Genomic DNA, 17,949 nt, shown 5'->3' on the forward strand with positions numbered 1-17,949 from the left:
ATGCAATTTGTTAAGGTCGATTACCAGGTGTTCAATCCATATGAATGAATTTTATGCATAATGGTTATGGGAAATGGGAATATTAAATCTGGTGGTCTATTAAAATAATGAATTTTATTGTTTACGATAAACCTATGAACTCACCAACCTTTTGGTTGACACTTTAAAGCATGCTTATTCTCAAGTATTAAAGAAATCTTCCGCTGTGCATTAGCTCATCTTAAGGATATTACTTGGAGTCATTCATGGCATATTTTGAAAGACGTTGCATTCGAGTCGTTGGGTTCATCAAGATTATTATTATTAAGTCAATTATAGTTGGATGTATTATGAAATGGTATGCATGCCGTCAACTTTCAATGTAAAGAAATTTGTCTTTTAAAAACGAATGCAATGTTTGTAAAATGTATCATATAGAGGTCAATTACCTCGCGATGTAACCAAATGTAATGTATTCGTCCAGATGGATTGGGACGGGTCACTTCATATATTATAGTTATTTCATTATAAGGTTTAAAATATAATGTAAATTTAATGGTAAATGAACTTTTAATAGTAAATATGTAAGTATATATCTATATTTATGTATTTGTATATGTATTTTGGGTGGTAATGGATATATCTATGGATGAAATTTCATTCATGTTCATATCCATATCCATTTAGGTTCATTCATATCCGTATCCATATTCATCTAAGTTTATTCATATCTATCACGAAACGGGTGGATCAGATGGATATTCATCGAATCGGGTGACCATTGACATCTCTAGCGTGCCCTACCTCATATATTTTATTATATATGGATTGATCATAACTATGTTATTCGTATTTGTATACAATTTTCAAATTTATATTTTTTTTATAAAAGTAATTTACATATTTTTGTTTTTATTATATATTATTCGATGAATTTATATTAGAGGATTAATTTTTAAATTTTTTAAAAAATATATACGGGTAAATCATTATCATTATCAACTTGGACTCGGGTTGTGTGTGATAAAAGCTTAGGTTTTTGAGGTAAAAAAAAATCATTATCATTTTTATTTTTATCATTATCATTAAATAATTTAATTCCTGTAAAATCCTCCCTTTCTTCCTTCCTTAGACAACGCCGGAAACTCACTATAAACTCGGGTAACGTCGATTAATTTCAGATCTTCCTATAGCATCTGAATCTTCTTATATTATTCGTTATTATATATACGTGTATATGTATAATATGTATATTATACGGAGTATATAAATATATTATCCATAGTATATCTATGTATAATGTATGTATTTACTGTGTTCTTTGATCTTTACTTTTTCGTTTAATTATGTAAAATTTGTTAGCTTGTGTCTAGGGTTTTTACTTGTTTCTAGTGTTTCTTCTATCCGTCGTTTTCTAGGTTAAATCTGATTACTTCACTAAACCCTAGATTTCAACTTGCATGTTTCAGGTGGACATTTTCAATCCAAATTTGTGGTCAATTACATTAATTTTAATGCAATTTTTGGTGATTCAAGGTTTAATTGGGAGATTTTAGTTTGGTGGTAGAATTTCAAGTGTGATTGATATTGATGGAACACAGTATCAGTTCAGAGGAGGTACTTGATAAATCTAGGGTTGTAGAGGTTAAGCCGTTACGATGTCTTGTACCGATTTTTCCATCGCCAGCCGCTTCTTTTGCAACACCTCAGTCACTACCGTTTGCGTTTGTTTCTCCAACTGGTCCCTTTCCTGCTGGTGCTTCACAGTTTTTCCCTATTTTTGCTCCTAACGAGCCTCCTAAGCCAGTTATTACGCCCGAACCACCAATCCAGAATCAAACTCAGAGTCAAAATCAAAATCAGAGTCAAAATCAAAATCAGAGTCAAAGTCAGAATCAAAATCAAAATCAAAATCAGAGTCAAAGTCAGAATCAAAATCAGAGTCAAATTCAGAATCATAATCAGAATCAAAATCAGAGTCTAAGTCAGAATCAAAATCAGACTCAAAGTCAGAATCATAATCAGAATCAGAATCACAGTCAGGAAACATCTTACGCTATCCCATCGCCGGTTCCTTTGAATTCATTTAGGACACCAGTGTCAGTTGAAAACAATGTGCGCAGAGGGAGACCGAAAGGCTCTAAGAATCGTGTAGTGGAAGTAGTAACAGATGATGGTTATGAGAATGGATTCACCGTAGATTCTACAGATGATGGCAGTGATGTTATCCATCATAAGCGTAAAGCTCGTAAAACCGTTAAGGGACCACAAGCAGTAGCTGTTTCTAATTCTGAAGTTGACATTGATCCGTTAGTTAATCATCTTTTGAAAACTTTCAATCTGATGGATATCGATACACATCTTCAAGCTGATAGTGATCATGATTTGGTCCAACGTGTGGTCATGGTGTATAATTTACTTAGGAGAAAGATCATGCAGCTTGATGATGCAAAAGGAGTTATACATGGTATATCTAGACGAGCAGACTTAAGGTCCGGTACAATTCTAATGAATAAAGGAGCTCGTGCCAATACTAAAAGACGGATTGGTACAGTACCTGGTGTCAATATTGGTGACGTTTTCTTTTTCCGAATGGAATTGTGCTTGGCAGGATTGCATGCTCCAATTATGGCTGGGATCGATTATCTGAGCTTTAAGGTTAGTGGTGATGAGGAGCCTGTTGCGGTTAGTATTGTTTCTTCTGGAGGATATGAAGATGATGGAGACGATGCAGATGTGCTAATCTATAGCGGTCAAGGTGGTGTTATGAGAAACGATAAATCAGCGACGGATCAAAAGCTTGAAAGGGGTAATCTTGCGTTGGAAAAAAGTTTGCATCGTGGTAATGAGGTAAGAGTCGTTCGTGGTATCAAAGATGGAACACAAATAACTGGGAAGATATATGTTTATGATGGCTTATATAAACTCCACGAGTCTTGGATCGAAAGAGCGACGTCTGGTTGCAATGTTTTCAAGTACAAATTGATTAGGGTTCCGGGTCAACCTGAAGGATATATGCTGTGGAAGTCAATTCAGCAGTGGAGAGACGGTGTTACCACACGGGTCGGGGTTATCTTGCCCGATCTCACTTCTGGTGCTGAAAATTTACCAATTTGTCTTGTAAATGACGTGGATAGTGAAAAGGGTCCTGCTTATTTTACTTACACTTCGAGTTTAAGTTATGCAAAACCATATATTTCATCTAATTCTGCAAGCTGTAGATGCTCTAATGGATGCCAACCTGCAATTAACTGCCCTTGTGTTGAGAAAAACGGTGGGTATCTTCCATATTCGGCTGCTGGTGTTCTTTTGAGTCATAACTTAGTGATTCATGAGTGTGGTCCTTCATGTTTATGTCCTCCTACTTGTAGAAACCGAGTTTCCCAAACGGGTTTAAAGCTTCGTTTAGAGGTGTTCAGAACAAAGAATAAGGGCTGGGGACTTAGGTCATGGGACCCCATTCGGGCTGGAGCTTTTATATGTGAGTATGCAGGTGAAGTGATTGAAAATGCAACCGATAGTGACGATGATTACATATTTGATGCTACCCGATCTTTTGAACCATTGGAGCCTTTGCCTACTGATGAGCCTGTCAAGATTCCATTTCCACTCATTGTCAGTGCTAAAAATAAGGGAAATGTGAGTCGTTTTATGAATCATAGTTGTTCACCTAATGTGTATTGGCAGCCAATTTTGCGTGAAAATGAAAAGGAGTCGTATCTTCATGTTGGATTTTATGCTATCAATCATATTCCTCCGTTGCATGAATTAACGTTCAATTATGGTACTCCACGGTCTGAGAAAAATGGACTGCAGAAAAAGAAGTGCTTGTGTGGATCGCCTAAATGCAAAGGTCACTTTTATTAGCCATCAACATGAAGATAGTGAAGACCATGCAGGTCAAATGTTGACTTTTGTAAAAGGTTAGGGCTCTCCTTTTGCCTTTAGTATGTTATTTAGTGTGTGTTTCTGTGTTGTTGTGATTTTTATGTGTGCTAATTGTAGGTTTTCTGAATTTAAAACTTATGGAGTAATAATTTTGTACTAGTTATTGTTAATTTTCATTTTTTAGATCTGAAGTCATCTTTTCATCAGTATGTTTCAGTTTAATATTTGCACTGCATTTACTTCGAGTTGATGTTATGCAATAGTGCGTCCAGAGTTGTTTTTTTAGGTGGGTTGAGTATTATCTGTATAATAACATATGATTGTTAGTTTGAAAATGATATTTACATTGTTGGTTCTGAAATTTTGACCTGCAATGGAAATTACATTAGTTTTCTCAAGACACAATATCTTCAGCTACCAAGAGGAATTAAATTGACCAATGTCAAAATGTCAAAACTTCTATAAAATAGTACCTTAAACTATATATTCACGAACTAATGTACACACTTTAATTTATGAAGGGTACCAAATACAACCCACATGAAGATCCTTACGCTATATAAACACTACACCAACCAAAAGTTATATGAGGTGAGATCTTAAAACAGAGTTTGATACCCAACCTTAACAGGCAACCCAACATTCTGATAAACCTTAATCTCACCACCCACCCCTGCCGTCACAATCACCAACCCCCACACTGTCGATTGTGCACTGCTGGCGGCCGCCGCAACATTATTACCACCATCTGTCTGCAACGAACCATCACCAGACTCACCAACACTTGCGTCGGTGTTAGTAGTTTGCTCTGAATTGTCATTTGTACCTTTTTTAGGAACTGGCGGCAACTTTGATTTTTTAGTTTCCACGTTGTTGTCTGTAGGTAGCGGGCCCGACTTTTTAGAGCGTCGTTTGGATTGTGGTTCATTGTCTAACTGGTTAAGTTTGCTGGTTCCATGCCATGGTAGTGCAACGGTAACATCGGTGCATGGGAAGTGTTCATAAGAAGTAGTGGTTACATATTTTGGCTTAGCACCACCACTATTTTTAGGTTTTTCATGCTTCCAAATGTATACTTGTGAATCTTCACTAGCACAAAATATGTACTTCCCGTCTGCACTATATTGAGCTGAAAATTGACTGCTTGTATTTTTGTAACCTGTAAATTCAAACTATACATCTTTATGTATACGGATTTTGGGAATCAGGTTTTATGAGAAATTAAATGTGACCCTGTAAGTTTTAACCATTCTAAACCGTTCCCTTATTAGCTAACCTTTGTATATGATCCATTTGACACTGTAAGTTTTAACCTTTTTAAGCCTTTCCCCTATTAGCTAACTTTTGTATATGATCTATTTGCCCCTGTAAGTTTATCAGTGTGTGACATGAATAGGAGCTAAAAAGGATACCTATGAGTTTTTCGATGACATGGGGTCCATCCATGATTCTTACACGTGAATCAGCAGACGTAACTAACATTTCAGATGCGTTTGATGGAGAAAACTGTGTCATAAGATTAGATTGTTTATTGCGTATAAGACAAAGTAGTTAAACTACTATTAAGAAAAATAGATTCTAGCATCGAAGTTAATGTCACCTGGAAACCTGTAATCTTTTTTGGCTCTGCTTTCGGTTTAGTATGCAACTCAATTTGATCCTTTTGCTCGAGTTTGCAATCTAAAATTAAGATAAAGAACTCGGTATATAACCAATTTTGAGAAAGACTGATCTGTTGTCTGATAAAACAAGAGCAGTTCTTACCTGTAGTATTATACGGCTTACAATTTCCGTTGTGTAATCCAACAATGGCACCCTTCAATAGTTAAAACAACACAAAAATGTCGATACTTTTGTAGTTAGCGATCTAAAATACCCGCAATTCTTGATAGTTAGTTGAAATCCATTGATTAAGTTTACCTGGCCATCAGGATAATAGCATACAGCAGTTATCATGTCATGAAGATCACTCCAATCCACTACTTTTCGACTCGGTACACTCCACATTCTAATCTTTTTATCTAACGAACCGCTTATGAAGTAATCGTCATCTGTTGGATTGAACTGTATACAAGTCACTGCCCACAAAACATTCTTCCTCATAAGATATACTAGAAACTTTCTTGAAATCTTTGGAGCATCATTATAAACTAACAGCTGTGTTTCAGAACTCGAAACTCGGCCAAAACTCGGGATTACTTCGATAATTGGCCAAATTCGGCCAAAACTTGGGATTACTCGGAAAATCGGTCAAAATCAAATTTGTTCATCATCCGAGTACTCCCAAAAAAGTCCCGAGCGAGGACTCCCGAGTAGGCGATTTTTGCAACATTAACTAATAGTTTTTAGAAGTTATTTTATGACAAATATACCGTAATCACTGTGTGCAAACTGTTTCAAACAGTTCTTGGTTTCAACATCCCATAACCTTACAGTTTTGTCCATGGATGACGAAAGCAGGAGCTGCGATGATCGCATAGATCTTCGTTACATGTTAACAATATACATAGTCATAGGATAACGTGAACTGGATGGTGCTGAATGGATAACTGACCTGAGATCTTGACCAAGATAGGTCCAAGACATCATCTTGATGACCTTTGAATGTGCAAACGGGGTTTTCCGATAACCCAAACATACTTTCGGGCACTTTAACATAATCAGGAATCCCTGATTTATTTTTATTGTTCTTCGGTTTTTTCTTCTTTTCAGGGGCCGTTGTTGAATTATCAGGTATTGGTGGCCTATTATCAGGAGTAGTACTTGAACCCATTTCATCTCCTGACTGCATCGACATGACATCACATTCTTGCACTTCCCAAACATGAATAACTTTGTCCTCACCACCTGACGCCAAATATTGACCGTCGAAACTAAATCTCATGGTCCAAATCGATCCATCGTGAGCCTGGATCTCTTGACATACATTCAACGCTGAAAATTCCTTTAACGGCTTTCCATGCGCTTTAGCTTTCACCCATTTTGAATTTGCGTTTTTGTCATTAGGTTTCTGTTCTTCATTGCTTTTCGGTTCTTCTTTGGGTTTTTGATCTCCTTTTGTTTTTTGATCTGTACTTGTTTTTTGGTCTACATTGGTTTGAGAAGACGATGATGAAGAAATATTATTTGTTACACTGCCATCCTTTTCCTTTTCTTTATCTGATTTCGATCCGCTCATTGAACCCTTTAAGTTTTTCAGAAGTGCAGCCCCTTTCTTCTTACTATATCTGAAACTCTTGCTAACATAAGAATTAGTCATGGCCAATTTGCTGTTAACGTTTTTCTTGCGGCTCGTTCTACGCATCAGTTCCTTCACAACAGGCGAATGCCCAACGGTCTTCTCAAATTCATCCATTGTGAGTTGCTTTCCGGTTTGTAAATCACTCACTTTATTACACATCCCCTCATCGTTAAAGTCTTTAACTACAAACTCCTTACCCGTATCGAGATTTTTGATCACGAAGAAAGAATCTAATTGTGCGTGCGAGTTAGTATTACTGGCATTGTTCGCTAACGAATTTTTTGGTTTCTTAGTGTTGGCGGTTGAAACTCTAAGTATGTTGGCATACCGACACGATAATCCAACAGACGGTCTTATTAGTTCAGATGATGTTCTAGTAAGACGTTGTTTTGATATAGATCCAATCATATCCTGTTTTCGACGTTTTATGTTATATGAAGTTGTTTCTATGTCACTATCAGATCTAGAACGAACCAACAATAAAGGCAACGAGGAATCATAAGCCTGATCCTGTTCCTGATCCTGATCCTTAGGTTGTGGTTTAGGTTCAGGCTCAGTATCAACCTCAAGTTTATGTTTAGGTTGAGGATGCTGCTCTGGCTCGGGTTTAGGCTGAGGCTTAACTTTAGTCTGCGGCTGAACCTCAGCTTGTTGCTGACGTTTAGATTGTTTCCGATCTGCCTTTTTAGATTCTTCTAAATTCGGTGACGTTTCTTTTTTGTTTGTGTCTTGAGAAGTAGAATCGGGAGGTTTTGTCGAAACCAATCTTTTGGTATACGCTTTGTTAAATTTGGTGCTAGTTGTACTAGGTAACCGAGCGAAATCTTTATTGCTAGTTAACCCCATGCCTTGTAGAAGCTTTCTTCTTCGGTCAGTAATTGACCCCGGTGCAACCATCCACATGTCATATTGTGCATTGGAGGCCAAGTTTTGAGGTTTCTTGAACGAATTCGAGGCCAAGTTTTGGGAAAAAGACACGCGTGCGTCGTTAAATTCTTGGTCATCATTGTCTTCGTCGAATTCAAGTAAAGGCATGTCAAGAGGAACAACGACCGAGAGACGGTTGGTGCTTTCAAAGAATTCGTCATCGTCGTTGTCATTGACATCATCTAAATGATCCCATTTTAATGTTACCGTTCTTTTGTGCATTTTTACACATTTCTTGCATAACAAAGTCTCAACAAGGTTTTTTTGAATTCATGAGTTTTGTTTTTTGTTGTATTCAGGAAAAATGATGTTTTTGTGCTGTGAGGAATGAGAGGTAAGAAGAGAAATGGCAGAGAGAAAAATAAGGGTAACTTAATATAATAATGTTTGGTTGGTTTGAACGTTAGCAGTTTATATGTTACTTCTACAATTTTGTAGTATGATGCATTATTCTTTGCGAGTTGAAGATATTATTTGATATTTGATTGATTATTGTACTTGGAAATCTAAGCTGGACTCTATCAAGTTTAATCTAATCTTATAGTCTACAACTATGGAACATTTCTTTAAAAACATATTTTCTTTTAAAATCGTTGTTATAACTTTATCAACAACAATCTTTTTCTCCTGTTTTCAACGTTCAACGATGAACAAGGATTAATTAAAGTCAAGTCCTTCAAATGGATTTCACTTTGATCAAGAGGAAAAAAGTTCTATTGACTTGGTTGAGTAAGTCACATTCTTATCTCTGTGTTAGATTAGAAAACTCTTGGTTGCTCACTTTGCAACCTATATTCGAGATGTAATTTTGGACATTGTATAGTTGTGATTAATAAAATTTTTCTTGCTTTTCAAAAAAAAAAAAAAAAAAAAAAAAAAAAAAGGATTAGTTCCAAACTTTGAAAATTCACGCGAACGTTATGAGTACCTAAACTGATTAACCCAACAGACAAAGGCGTCTTGTGCAAAGTGTGTAGCGTAACAAGGTTCAAAGTTTTGAAAGAGCACAAATTTTTTTAAAATCTATATAATATTTCGTCAATTGTATATTTTTTAACAAATTAAATCCAGAAAATTCATTTATCAAACAAATTATTCGCACAATTTTTTCCTATTGATAACCTTTTTTTTAATATTATCCTTTATGTGTTTCAAAAAAATTTAGGTACACAAGGGTTCATTTTTATGTATTATATGTGGGCTGTCAAACTAATATCATTTTTTTAAGGGTGACGATATGTACACAACCATATTTTACACATACACAACCAAACATGCTTTACAATGTTGTATTGTACAACACTGTAAAACATATTTGGTTGTGTATGTGTAAAAATTGGTTGTGTACATATCACTCATCATTTTTTATAGGCATTGATATTTTCACTTTTGAAATTGATAAATCTACTTAAACTGCGCATTGGATACTTGTATTGTACACATGTTAATGCATACTATGCATATTTTGAAGTGGATCTATCATTTTTATTAGTGCATATATCACCATCCGTTTGTTATGTTTTCTGCCTGTGTGCTGCAAGTGTGAGGAGTTTTTTCTATGGCGTAACAATGTGGATTGAAAATGTTGTGTTATGGTTGTATGGATTATGAGTGTTGTGGGCATATAGAGCAGGCGTGGTTTTTGCGCCATGTAGGATCCACACTATGGGTATGTTCGCGTAACAAATAGTGTAATGAGACTGCCCTACCACCATGGGATGTATAATGTTTCGTGGATCATGTTGCCTCCAATCTGTTTAGAACCAATGAATCTGTGATTCCGATTGAATTAATCAAACTACATATGTAGAGTACGTACCGTTACATGGTTAGTGATTGACGTTTGAGATACTCTCCCCGTCTCAAATTTTATTGTTCTGTTTTAACTTTAGAAGGGACTTCTTTTCAACTTTGACTTTAAATTATTTTTTATGTGTTACATAATATTTGATGAGCGTTATACCGTTACAAATATATTTAAAAATCAATCAATTGATATATATTTCATTGAATAATATATAATACAAATGAAAATATTTAAAGTTAAAGTTGAAAGAAAAAGACTTTTAAAGTTTATACGGGACAAAAGATTTGGAACAAAAAGTATATATTTGGGAGCGTTGGATCGTACATGCGTGCAGTTCAATATATATCAATATGTAAAATGGATCATATCAGCATTTTGTATCCCAAGTACTACTATAGTATCAACATTTTGTATCCCAAGTACTGCTATAGTACTATCCTCATATGTCTACATGTTATGACTGCGTTTGCTATTTGTTACGGAGTATTATGTTTTGAAACATATAAAAATATGTTAATTTGGTCATATTAGAATAGTATTTCTTGTTACTATCTTCAATAAGTTTCATTATTTATCCATTGATTAAAAAATTGTACTCTTATAATCAAACACTCTAAAATAAAATAAACCAAAAAACTTATAGCCTAATGGTAGTTAAAAAGGTTAAGGGTTCAAAACTTGTCATGAAGATTTTCGTTAATTAATTTGTATTTGAGGGTGTGCCTTAATGTGCATGTGTTATTTGTATTAGTTTAACACATGCACAACAACTTATAAATGGCCTCGATATGTGTTTCATTACATAGCATTCATCTAACAAATACCGTTGAGAAACAAATTTAATTAAACAAGTTTAATAGTAGTTAACATATCCATATCCAATATCCAATATCCAATATAATTATAACATAACAATAACAATAAAACATAATAATTAGATAGATGGAGATAGATAAATTGATGGCGCCTTTCAGGTTTTCTCAATCAAAATTACTTCAACCATTCCGCGTCCCTTAAAACAAAAATCGGAATATTTAGACAAACACAATATACATGTTTTAATCCAACGTTCGAAAATAATTTTTATTATATATACTCGGTATAATATATATCTTACGCACTTACACGTACTTCATGAGCAGCTACCGACTCTTTTCTCGATCATATGTGGTATTCGCCAACACCTTGATCATCTGAACAAGTTCGAATCATGTCCCCGCCTAATCAGAGCATCATGTTGCTATTCAATCATTCTGAAAAGCCCTATCCATATTATTACTAAAGTACGAACATACGGACATGAGCCCGAACAAACAAGCTCTCAGGCAAAACTAGTTATCGTTATTAAGGAAAAAAAATTAAAGTTTAAAATAGTAGACAAGAAAGTATTACCCCTTTATCTAAAAAGCATAGTTGTAGGGAAAAGTGAATATAGTGCTGTTGTGCATATAAGCTTATATGACAAACACCTCAAATTTTCATGATTTTGATGTTGTTTTTGTATAATAAGTTTTGAAATACGTTATTGAATCTACAACAAACAAAAGATTACATTTTGTTGTTAGTTATTTTCGCAAATTTCACCAAATATAGATGACATGTTGTTCCACATGAACAATTGCATATTAATAGTGGTTGAGAATTACTCATGCAAAATATGAGTTAATTCGAATTTCGTTGCTTCAAATCAATATATAATCATATAAAATGTGGTAAAATAGTTAAAATGTAGTTTAGTTTACAAGAAAAACATCAAAATCATGAGAATTTATGATGTTTGTCATATAATAACAGCACCATATTCATTTCCCCTTGTTATAAATAGTCAAAGACTACAACCCCTAAAACACTGGATACAATTTTCTAATGCACACTTCTACTCCAACTAAAAGCCAAAAACTAAGAATCCTTTGCATTAAAAACTTGATTAGTACACGATACAAACAACTCAACTTTGTACATTATGCTAATACTAGAGTAATACTCCGTAATTTATTCTTAGTAAATGAAAACGTAGAGAAGTTTGATCCATTCATTCCACCGGAATCATAACTTCGTTAGTCCTAAACGGCGGCAAAGTCCACGGCGGATTATACCTCCCCAACACATATTCTCCGGCAACTTTAAACCCATCTCTCTCTAAATCCTTCTTCAATTTCTCTACCTTTTCCGCCACCACTTTCTCCGTCGCCACCCCACTAAACCCCACCACCCCATATTTCCTCTCCCCTTCTTCCCTAATCACCACTCTCTCATCCACCGGCACCGGCGCATCCTCCGCCTTCTTATACTTCTCCGGCAATATAAACTGCATCGTCACCCTTCCTCCTTCATTTCCCTTTGTCACCACCGGCGCAGTCATGTCTATCTTCTCTGCTGCTGACTTTGTAATTACCGGCGCCGTCATAGCGATTTTTTCGGGTTTTTTGTTTTGTGGGTTACCTAGGACGCCGATGTAGTTGGCGAGGAGGGTAAAGCCGCCGTCTTTATTTCCTTTGAGCTCGGCTGGATCGTAGGTTACCTCAGCTGCAACGGACGGTGGGTATTGACGGATTTCGTAGTCTGTAGTTGTTTGGATGACTTCAAATTTTGGTGTTTCCACCGTGATCATACCGAATACCATACCCATTTTTATTGATAATTTTTTGTTTAATTTGTTTTTCTGTTTGCAAAATGAAACGTATGTGATATGTGGTTTATTTGAGCAAGTGTCATGTGAAGTTCATTCGGCCACGTCACATATATAGACTATGTTACACGCAAGGTTGAAAAAGACGCGAGGCGGAGCCGAAACGGTAGCGACTTCAAAACGTCGCAACGGAAAAAACGGGGTTGAGACGGGGTCGAAACGGATGTCGACTAATGTTGACTTCTATACATATAAATATATATTTACACATATTGTAGAGCTAAAAAACATTCGTTGACAAGTTTCTACCTATAATTGCTATTAGCGTTAATATAATACAAAATGGAATACTAAACTATGTCAATTTTGATTGATTTGACCGACTTTAACATAATTTCCGACTTTTGACCGGCGTTGACCCAATTTTTCCTGCATTTAACCTGACTTTTGACCGTTGACCGACTTATAAGAAAGCGGGACGGGGTCGAAACGGTTTAGTCACCAAAACGCCGCTACGGGCGTCGCAACGGACGCCGTTTACAACAGTGGTTACACGTACGTTTTGTACCGATAAAAAAATGTTACACGCACGTTACCGTAACATTCAAAGGAAATAAATTTGAAGATTTTTACTGCGCAGAAGACCATCTCAGAATTATTTGGAAATAGACGTACGGACTATCAAAACCGGCATTGCCGGAATGCGTCTGTACGCCTATTTTTGAAAAGGAATTCTGACATGGTCTTCCTGGATAATAAATAGTGGTTTGTGTTGGTAGTTTATGCGATAGGCTTAACTTTCTTGCTCGATTTTGGGACTTCGATGGTACTTGAGGAACAAATTGTTTTTTTTGCCGAAAATAACGAGAACTTTATAAAAGCGGAAAACGTTTTTGTAAAGAAAACGAATTCAACGTGAGAGGAACCGATGATGAACGAATTGTTGGTATCTCCGTTTGCTTCGATGGTATTTAGGGACTTCGATGGGGTGTTTCAAATGGATGTTTTGTCGGCTACACAAACTGCATTTCAAAAAACTACTGTAATACATATGGAAAATGCTGTCTGCTTTAAAGATTGTTATCACAGCATTTCAGTATGTTACAAATAAAAATAGTACCTTTGTTTGATTAGATTACTACATTTTTGTTACATGTAAATGAAACATTTAAAAGCAAAAAGTGACCGCATTCTCTATTTCTAATTTCGAAAAAATGGCTGTTCTATTACAACAATGTTCATGCACAACAAACCTAAACTAACCCAAAACGAATCAACCAGATCAAAACAAAAGCGATCGACCCGAGTTTTCTGGGTTGTCGATTCAACTCGGTAGCTCTTACTAAAATCTTTGGCTTAAGATGCTACCACATTGAAGGTACATAAACCTGTTCTTTCAGATTTTGAGTAGCACTTTCTGTAGGAAAACCTCTAACTGCCCCGATTGTCCACTGAGATATAATCCCAGCAGCAATCGCAAACCGAAGCTGCCGATCAAGAACGTCTTGATTCTCAAACATTTCCGGATAAGTAGTCAACTTTCTCATAATACCAGCAACAACTGCATCACCTGAACCCGTTCTATCACAAGTAAACGGCGTGATCAACACGTCCTCTGTCCCCACCACAACACCATCAAACAACGGAGTATAATAATGAAGCCGAAGTGTTCCATCTGTCACAAATAGAAACTTTAATTTATCATGCCACAACGGGGCTATTTCTTCACGTGTGTAGTGATAATAATCTTTCCCTTTTTCTTTCGTTTCATCGAAAGATTCTGCGTAGTATTGAGGTTCGTAGTTTCGTCTTCTTTCATGGTAGTGTTCGTCCAACAGAAATTCAAGTTCTTGTTTGCTGACTTCGATGATGTCAGCTTGTTCCCATGCGTTTTGGATTACCTTCCTTGTTTCGTGGCGAGATTTCCACAGTGGTAAAGGAAGATTCATGTCGAAGAATATAAGGCTGCCGAATTTTTTTGACCAGGTGATTGCTTTAAATAAGGCGGATTTCATTGAGTCGGATGTTAGGACTTCTGAATTGAAGTGGAATATTCTTGCCTGCACATATTATATAAAACACCTGTATTTATTTATTATCATCTATATTGACAATTGACAATATTTGACATCAACTAACACCCAACATCAACTGCGATTTCAATAATATATAGACAACAAAAAATATTGACATAAATAAATAACAATAGAATTTAGGGGCATATTGACTAATGAGATTGTATTAGCTTTAGTCTCATACTAGTCAGAATAGATATACAGAGTGGAAAAGATTAAGATCAAGGTTAAAAAAGGCGCGAGACGGTGACAAGTCAGTCAGGACCTTGAAAGGTCGAGTCGGTCGTTGACCAGTGTTGACTTTTTAATGTAAATATTTTAAAAAATAAATGATTTACAAATAAGATGATGTGATGTTAATTTAAAATTTTAAATAAAATATAGGTTTTAATACTGTTTTTTATATGTATTTTTAATTTATCTTAAAGGGATACTATGCAAGTCGGTGTTTTTCCCATCTAATTTTTAAATGGGCTTGAGATTTTCGTTTACACTAGAATAAGGTCAAACAAAAAGTCGACTTTTGACCGACATTGACCCAATTTACCCGGACTTTGACCTGACTTTTTACCGACTAATTAGACGTTTTGGGTAAAAAGGGATGAGCTAGTCACCAAACCACCGCAACCACCATTTGCAACCATGATTAAGATGCATCTCCTATTGCAGTATAGTGGCTGTAAACGCTAACTAGGCTAACTGAAAAAGCCCAACGCTATTTAACATCGAGATCCCCTACTTTTTTCAATATCACCATTTAATGAAGTCAGCGTCTTTGGGGGACTAAAAGCTAATCATTATTTCTCACTTGGTGTTCAATGATCAAGTTTCCTAACAGAAAGGGGCTGATGTTTCAAATCCTTTACGAGTAATTATAGATATGAAAAAATAAAACGCAAAAGTTAATCATCTTTGAAAGTCATTGAATCCAAATTTAGTTGGTAATCCTAGGAAATTTATAGTCCTAGCATACTTAGGTCAACCCGACTTTCTACAGGACCAATATGAGCATAGGATATTAGTCTTCAAAAAATACTTAGCTTACAAAATTTAATCTAGTTGCATATTCAAATGTCTAATTCATGAGGATTAAGCAATGTGGATACAAATAAGCTAGAGACACATACATACATATACATTAATAACAGATATTTGTATAGCGAAAACGCTTAAAGGTACCTCTTTGAGCACCGAAAGATTCAATTCAGAACTCAACAACGAATCCTCTGCAGAATCTTTAACTTTTTCAGCAGTCATCTTCCCTTTACTATCGAACTTAATCTTCATATAAGTACAACCAGTTTTCGAATTAGCATCAATTTTCACACCTCTAGTTTGCACATTTTCCTTATTCATCATCAACACCAACTCCTGACCAAAATCATCATCCCCTACTTTCCCTATAAATGCAGCCCGACCACCGAGACGTACGTGAGCTATCGCAACATTCGATGGCGGTCCACCTGGAGCCCTAGCAAACTCCGGTGGGTCCCACTGCAATTCTTTCCATTCTGAATACATGTCCGGATGCCTTTGCTGATCTGAAATCCTAACTGTTGGTAAAAATTCCTTCTGTGCAGCTCCGAAACAGCAGATAAGAGGTGGATCGTCGTATGGGAAATCAATTCCATCATCGAAATCTTCAATTTCGTCTGAGATTGTTTCGATTTTGTTTGATTGAGGTTTTGATGGTGGCACTTTGGTTGTGATGGTGGATGATTTGCGGCCACGGCGAGCGGGTTTGGGTGGCGGTGGAGAGGAGACGGTGTGGTCGCCGTTGACAGATGCTTTAGGGATATGGAATTTGGGAGATGAACGGAAGGGTTTTGTGGAATGAAAGGATGGTGGTGACGGAAGGATTTGAAGAATCGCCATGGACGGTGGTTGGTGGTGGTGTTGGAAATGGTAGTTAGGGTTTAACCACCTGAGTTTATGGGTTTTGGAAGAGGATTTCCTTATCCGATAAACGAAAATTTTAATGAAAATTTTAATTTTAATGCATAAAGGGAAAACATTTTAACATATTTTGTCTACTGAAATTTTTTATTTTACGGCATATAAGGTGTTATGTCTTTTAATTTTTACATTTACATTTCAATTTTTGTGTTTTAACGTTTACGGTTTAAGCTTGCATTTTACTTTTTCATTTTTATGTTTGCATTTTTACATTTGCGTTTTATATTTAAAGTTAAAGTTAAATTTACGCTTTACGTTTGCGTTTTGCGAATATTTAAAGTTTACGTTAACGTTTTTTGTTTCACATTTTATATTTACGGTTTACAGAAACACATGACACAAAGTTTAATTGTGAGTGTAAAATGTAAAATGTAAGCAAAAATTGTAAACATAAGCATAAATGTATAACCTAATCGAAAAGTAGAAAATTTAAACTCTAAAAAGTAAAACGTAGTAATTTTATAATAATTAATAATAATTATTATGATTAATAATAATAATAATAAATATAATAGCAAATGATGGGACATAATAATGAATTAATAATATGTTTTACTTTTTAAACAAGTTGGTTTTTTCATCTAATAACCTTGGTTTATTTATTTGAACCCTTTTTTCTCTAAAAAAATGTAGTACTCTGTATAATTTTAATTGTAATTTACTAATAGTAATTAATAATAATATTATATATTATATATTATTTATTAGTATAGTTATATAATTATAATTATAATTATAATTAATTATAATTATAATTAAATTATATATAATAATAATAATAATAATAATAATAATAATAATAATAATATAATATAATAATAATAATAATAATAATAATAACAACAACAACAACAACAACAACAACAACAACATATGGAGCCGAATATTTTATTTTTCAAAGTAGAGTTTTCCGTGTGTTGAAAACCCAGACCATATTTTCCTTTATCTTTTTTATAGCAAAATAAGTGTGGCGCTTGGTCCTTTGTTGGATGGACATCAGACCATCTTCGTTTCTTTGAAGAAGGTGGTTTCTCACCTGCTACGAAGATCTGAGTGATTGCGATCATCGTGGCTATTTTGTGGTTGTGTGATATGACGATAAATGTTTGAAAATGTGTGATATTTTTGGTTCCGTTGGATTTTTTTTCTTGGCTTAGTTTTAGAGGCAATTATGTCTCTTATTGGAAGTTTGGAACTCATGGCTTTTAAGCCCATTTAATCCCTCTTCTACGCTTTGTTCATGAGTTATATTCTAGAAAGAAAAGAAGGTAACTAGAAAGAAACTTAAATGATTATATAAACACCCATTATCTACTGATAATTATCATCAACCAACTTCATATATCACATTTTAATGAATAAATTTAATTCTTAACTCTTAAACCTAAACTGAAAGTATTGGGGTTTATAGTGTCCTCGCCATGAATGAGAGTGAGTCCGGTCCACC

At 35.1% G+C, this 17,949-nt stretch overlaps 4 protein-coding genes across 5 annotated transcripts; 1 reads left to right on the forward strand and 3 right to left on the reverse strand.

Moving 5' to 3' along the window:
- Positions 1 to 1,058: 1,058 nt before the first annotated feature.
- On the forward strand, positions 1,059 to 8,544 carry LOC139840122 (histone-lysine N-methyltransferase, H3 lysine-9 specific SUVH1-like). Of its 2 annotated transcripts, XR_011757239.1 has the most exons (3): positions 1,059 to 1,140; positions 1,449 to 3,902; positions 8,335 to 8,544. XR_011757239.1 is itself a non-coding variant. In XM_071830349.1 (2 exons), the coding sequence occupies exon 2, from the start codon at positions 1,570 to 1,572 to the stop codon at positions 3,844 to 3,846; it is 2,277 nt and encodes a 758-aa protein (XP_071686450.1). In that variant the 5' UTR covers positions 1,059 to 1,140; positions 1,449 to 1,569; the 3' UTR covers positions 3,847 to 4,153. The 2 variants fall into 2 exon arrangements, 1 of the variants encoding a protein (XP_071686450.1); XM_071830349.1 differs by lacking the exon at positions 8,335 to 8,544 and having other exon boundaries at positions 1,449 to 4,153.
- LOC139840990 (uncharacterized) lies at positions 4,467 to 8,257 on the reverse strand. Its single transcript, XM_071831228.1, has 8 exons — positions 7,003 to 8,257; positions 6,422 to 6,921; positions 6,240 to 6,330; positions 5,788 to 5,945; positions 5,632 to 5,683; positions 5,468 to 5,547; positions 5,280 to 5,373; positions 4,467 to 5,026 (listed from the first exon to the last, which is right to left on the reverse strand). The coding sequence occupies exons 1-8, from the start codon at positions 8,255 to 8,257 to the stop codon at positions 4,467 to 4,469; spliced, it is 2,790 nt and encodes a 929-aa protein (XP_071687329.1).
- A 3,091-nt stretch (positions 8,545 to 11,635) lies between the features above and the next one.
- On the reverse strand, positions 11,636 to 12,538 carry LOC139841622 (heme-binding-like protein At3g10130, chloroplastic). Its single transcript, XM_071831833.1, has one exon. It carries the CDS (start codon positions 12,469 to 12,471, stop codon positions 11,875 to 11,877), a length of 597 nt encoding a protein of 198 aa, XP_071687934.1. The 5' UTR covers positions 12,472 to 12,538; the 3' UTR covers positions 11,636 to 11,874.
- A 1,032-nt stretch (positions 12,539 to 13,570) lies between these two features.
- On the reverse strand, positions 13,571 to 16,501 carry LOC139840124 (fructokinase-like 1, chloroplastic). Its single transcript, XM_071830351.1, has 2 exons — positions 15,726 to 16,501; positions 13,571 to 14,531 (listed from the first exon to the last, which is right to left on the reverse strand). The coding sequence occupies exons 1-2, from the start codon at positions 16,419 to 16,421 to the stop codon at positions 13,836 to 13,838; spliced, it is 1,392 nt and encodes a 463-aa protein (XP_071686452.1). The 5' UTR covers positions 16,422 to 16,501; the 3' UTR covers positions 13,571 to 13,835.
- Positions 16,502 to 17,949: the final 1,448 nt, after the last annotated feature.

This window comes from Rutidosis leptorrhynchoides, chromosome 4 (genome assembly GCF_046630445.1).
Source record: "Rutidosis leptorrhynchoides isolate AG116_Rl617_1_P2 chromosome 4, CSIRO_AGI_Rlap_v1, whole genome shotgun sequence".
NCBI classification, from domain to species: domain Eukaryota; kingdom Viridiplantae; phylum Streptophyta; class Magnoliopsida; order Asterales; family Asteraceae; genus Rutidosis; species Rutidosis leptorrhynchoides.

Coding starts and splice junctions, on each gene's coding strand:
- LOC139840122 (XM_071830349.1), top strand. CDS start 1,570: ATGGAACACAGTATCAGTTCAGAGGAGGTACTTGATAAATCTAGGGTT.
- LOC139840990 (XM_071831228.1), bottom strand. CDS start 8,257: ATGCACAAAAGAACGGTAACATTAAAATGGGATCATTTAGATGATGTC. Junction 6,331..6,421: donor TATCTTGGTCAAGATCTCAG/GTCAGTTATCCA, acceptor CGATCATCGCAG/CTCCTGCTTTCGTCATCCAT. Junction 5,027..5,279: donor TGTCATCGAAAAACTCATAG/GTATCCTTTTTA, acceptor TTGAATTTACAG/GTTACAAAAATACAAGCAGT.
- LOC139841622 (XM_071831833.1), bottom strand. CDS start 12,471: ATGGGTATGGTATTCGGTATGATCACGGTGGAAACACCAAAATTTGAA.
- LOC139840124 (XM_071830351.1), bottom strand. CDS start 16,421: ATGGCGATTCTTCAAATCCTTCCGTCACCACCATCCTTTCATTCCACA. Junction 14,532..15,725: donor ATCTTTCGGTGCTCAAAGAG/GTACCTTTAAGC, acceptor TAATATGTGCAG/GCAAGAATATTCCACTTCAA.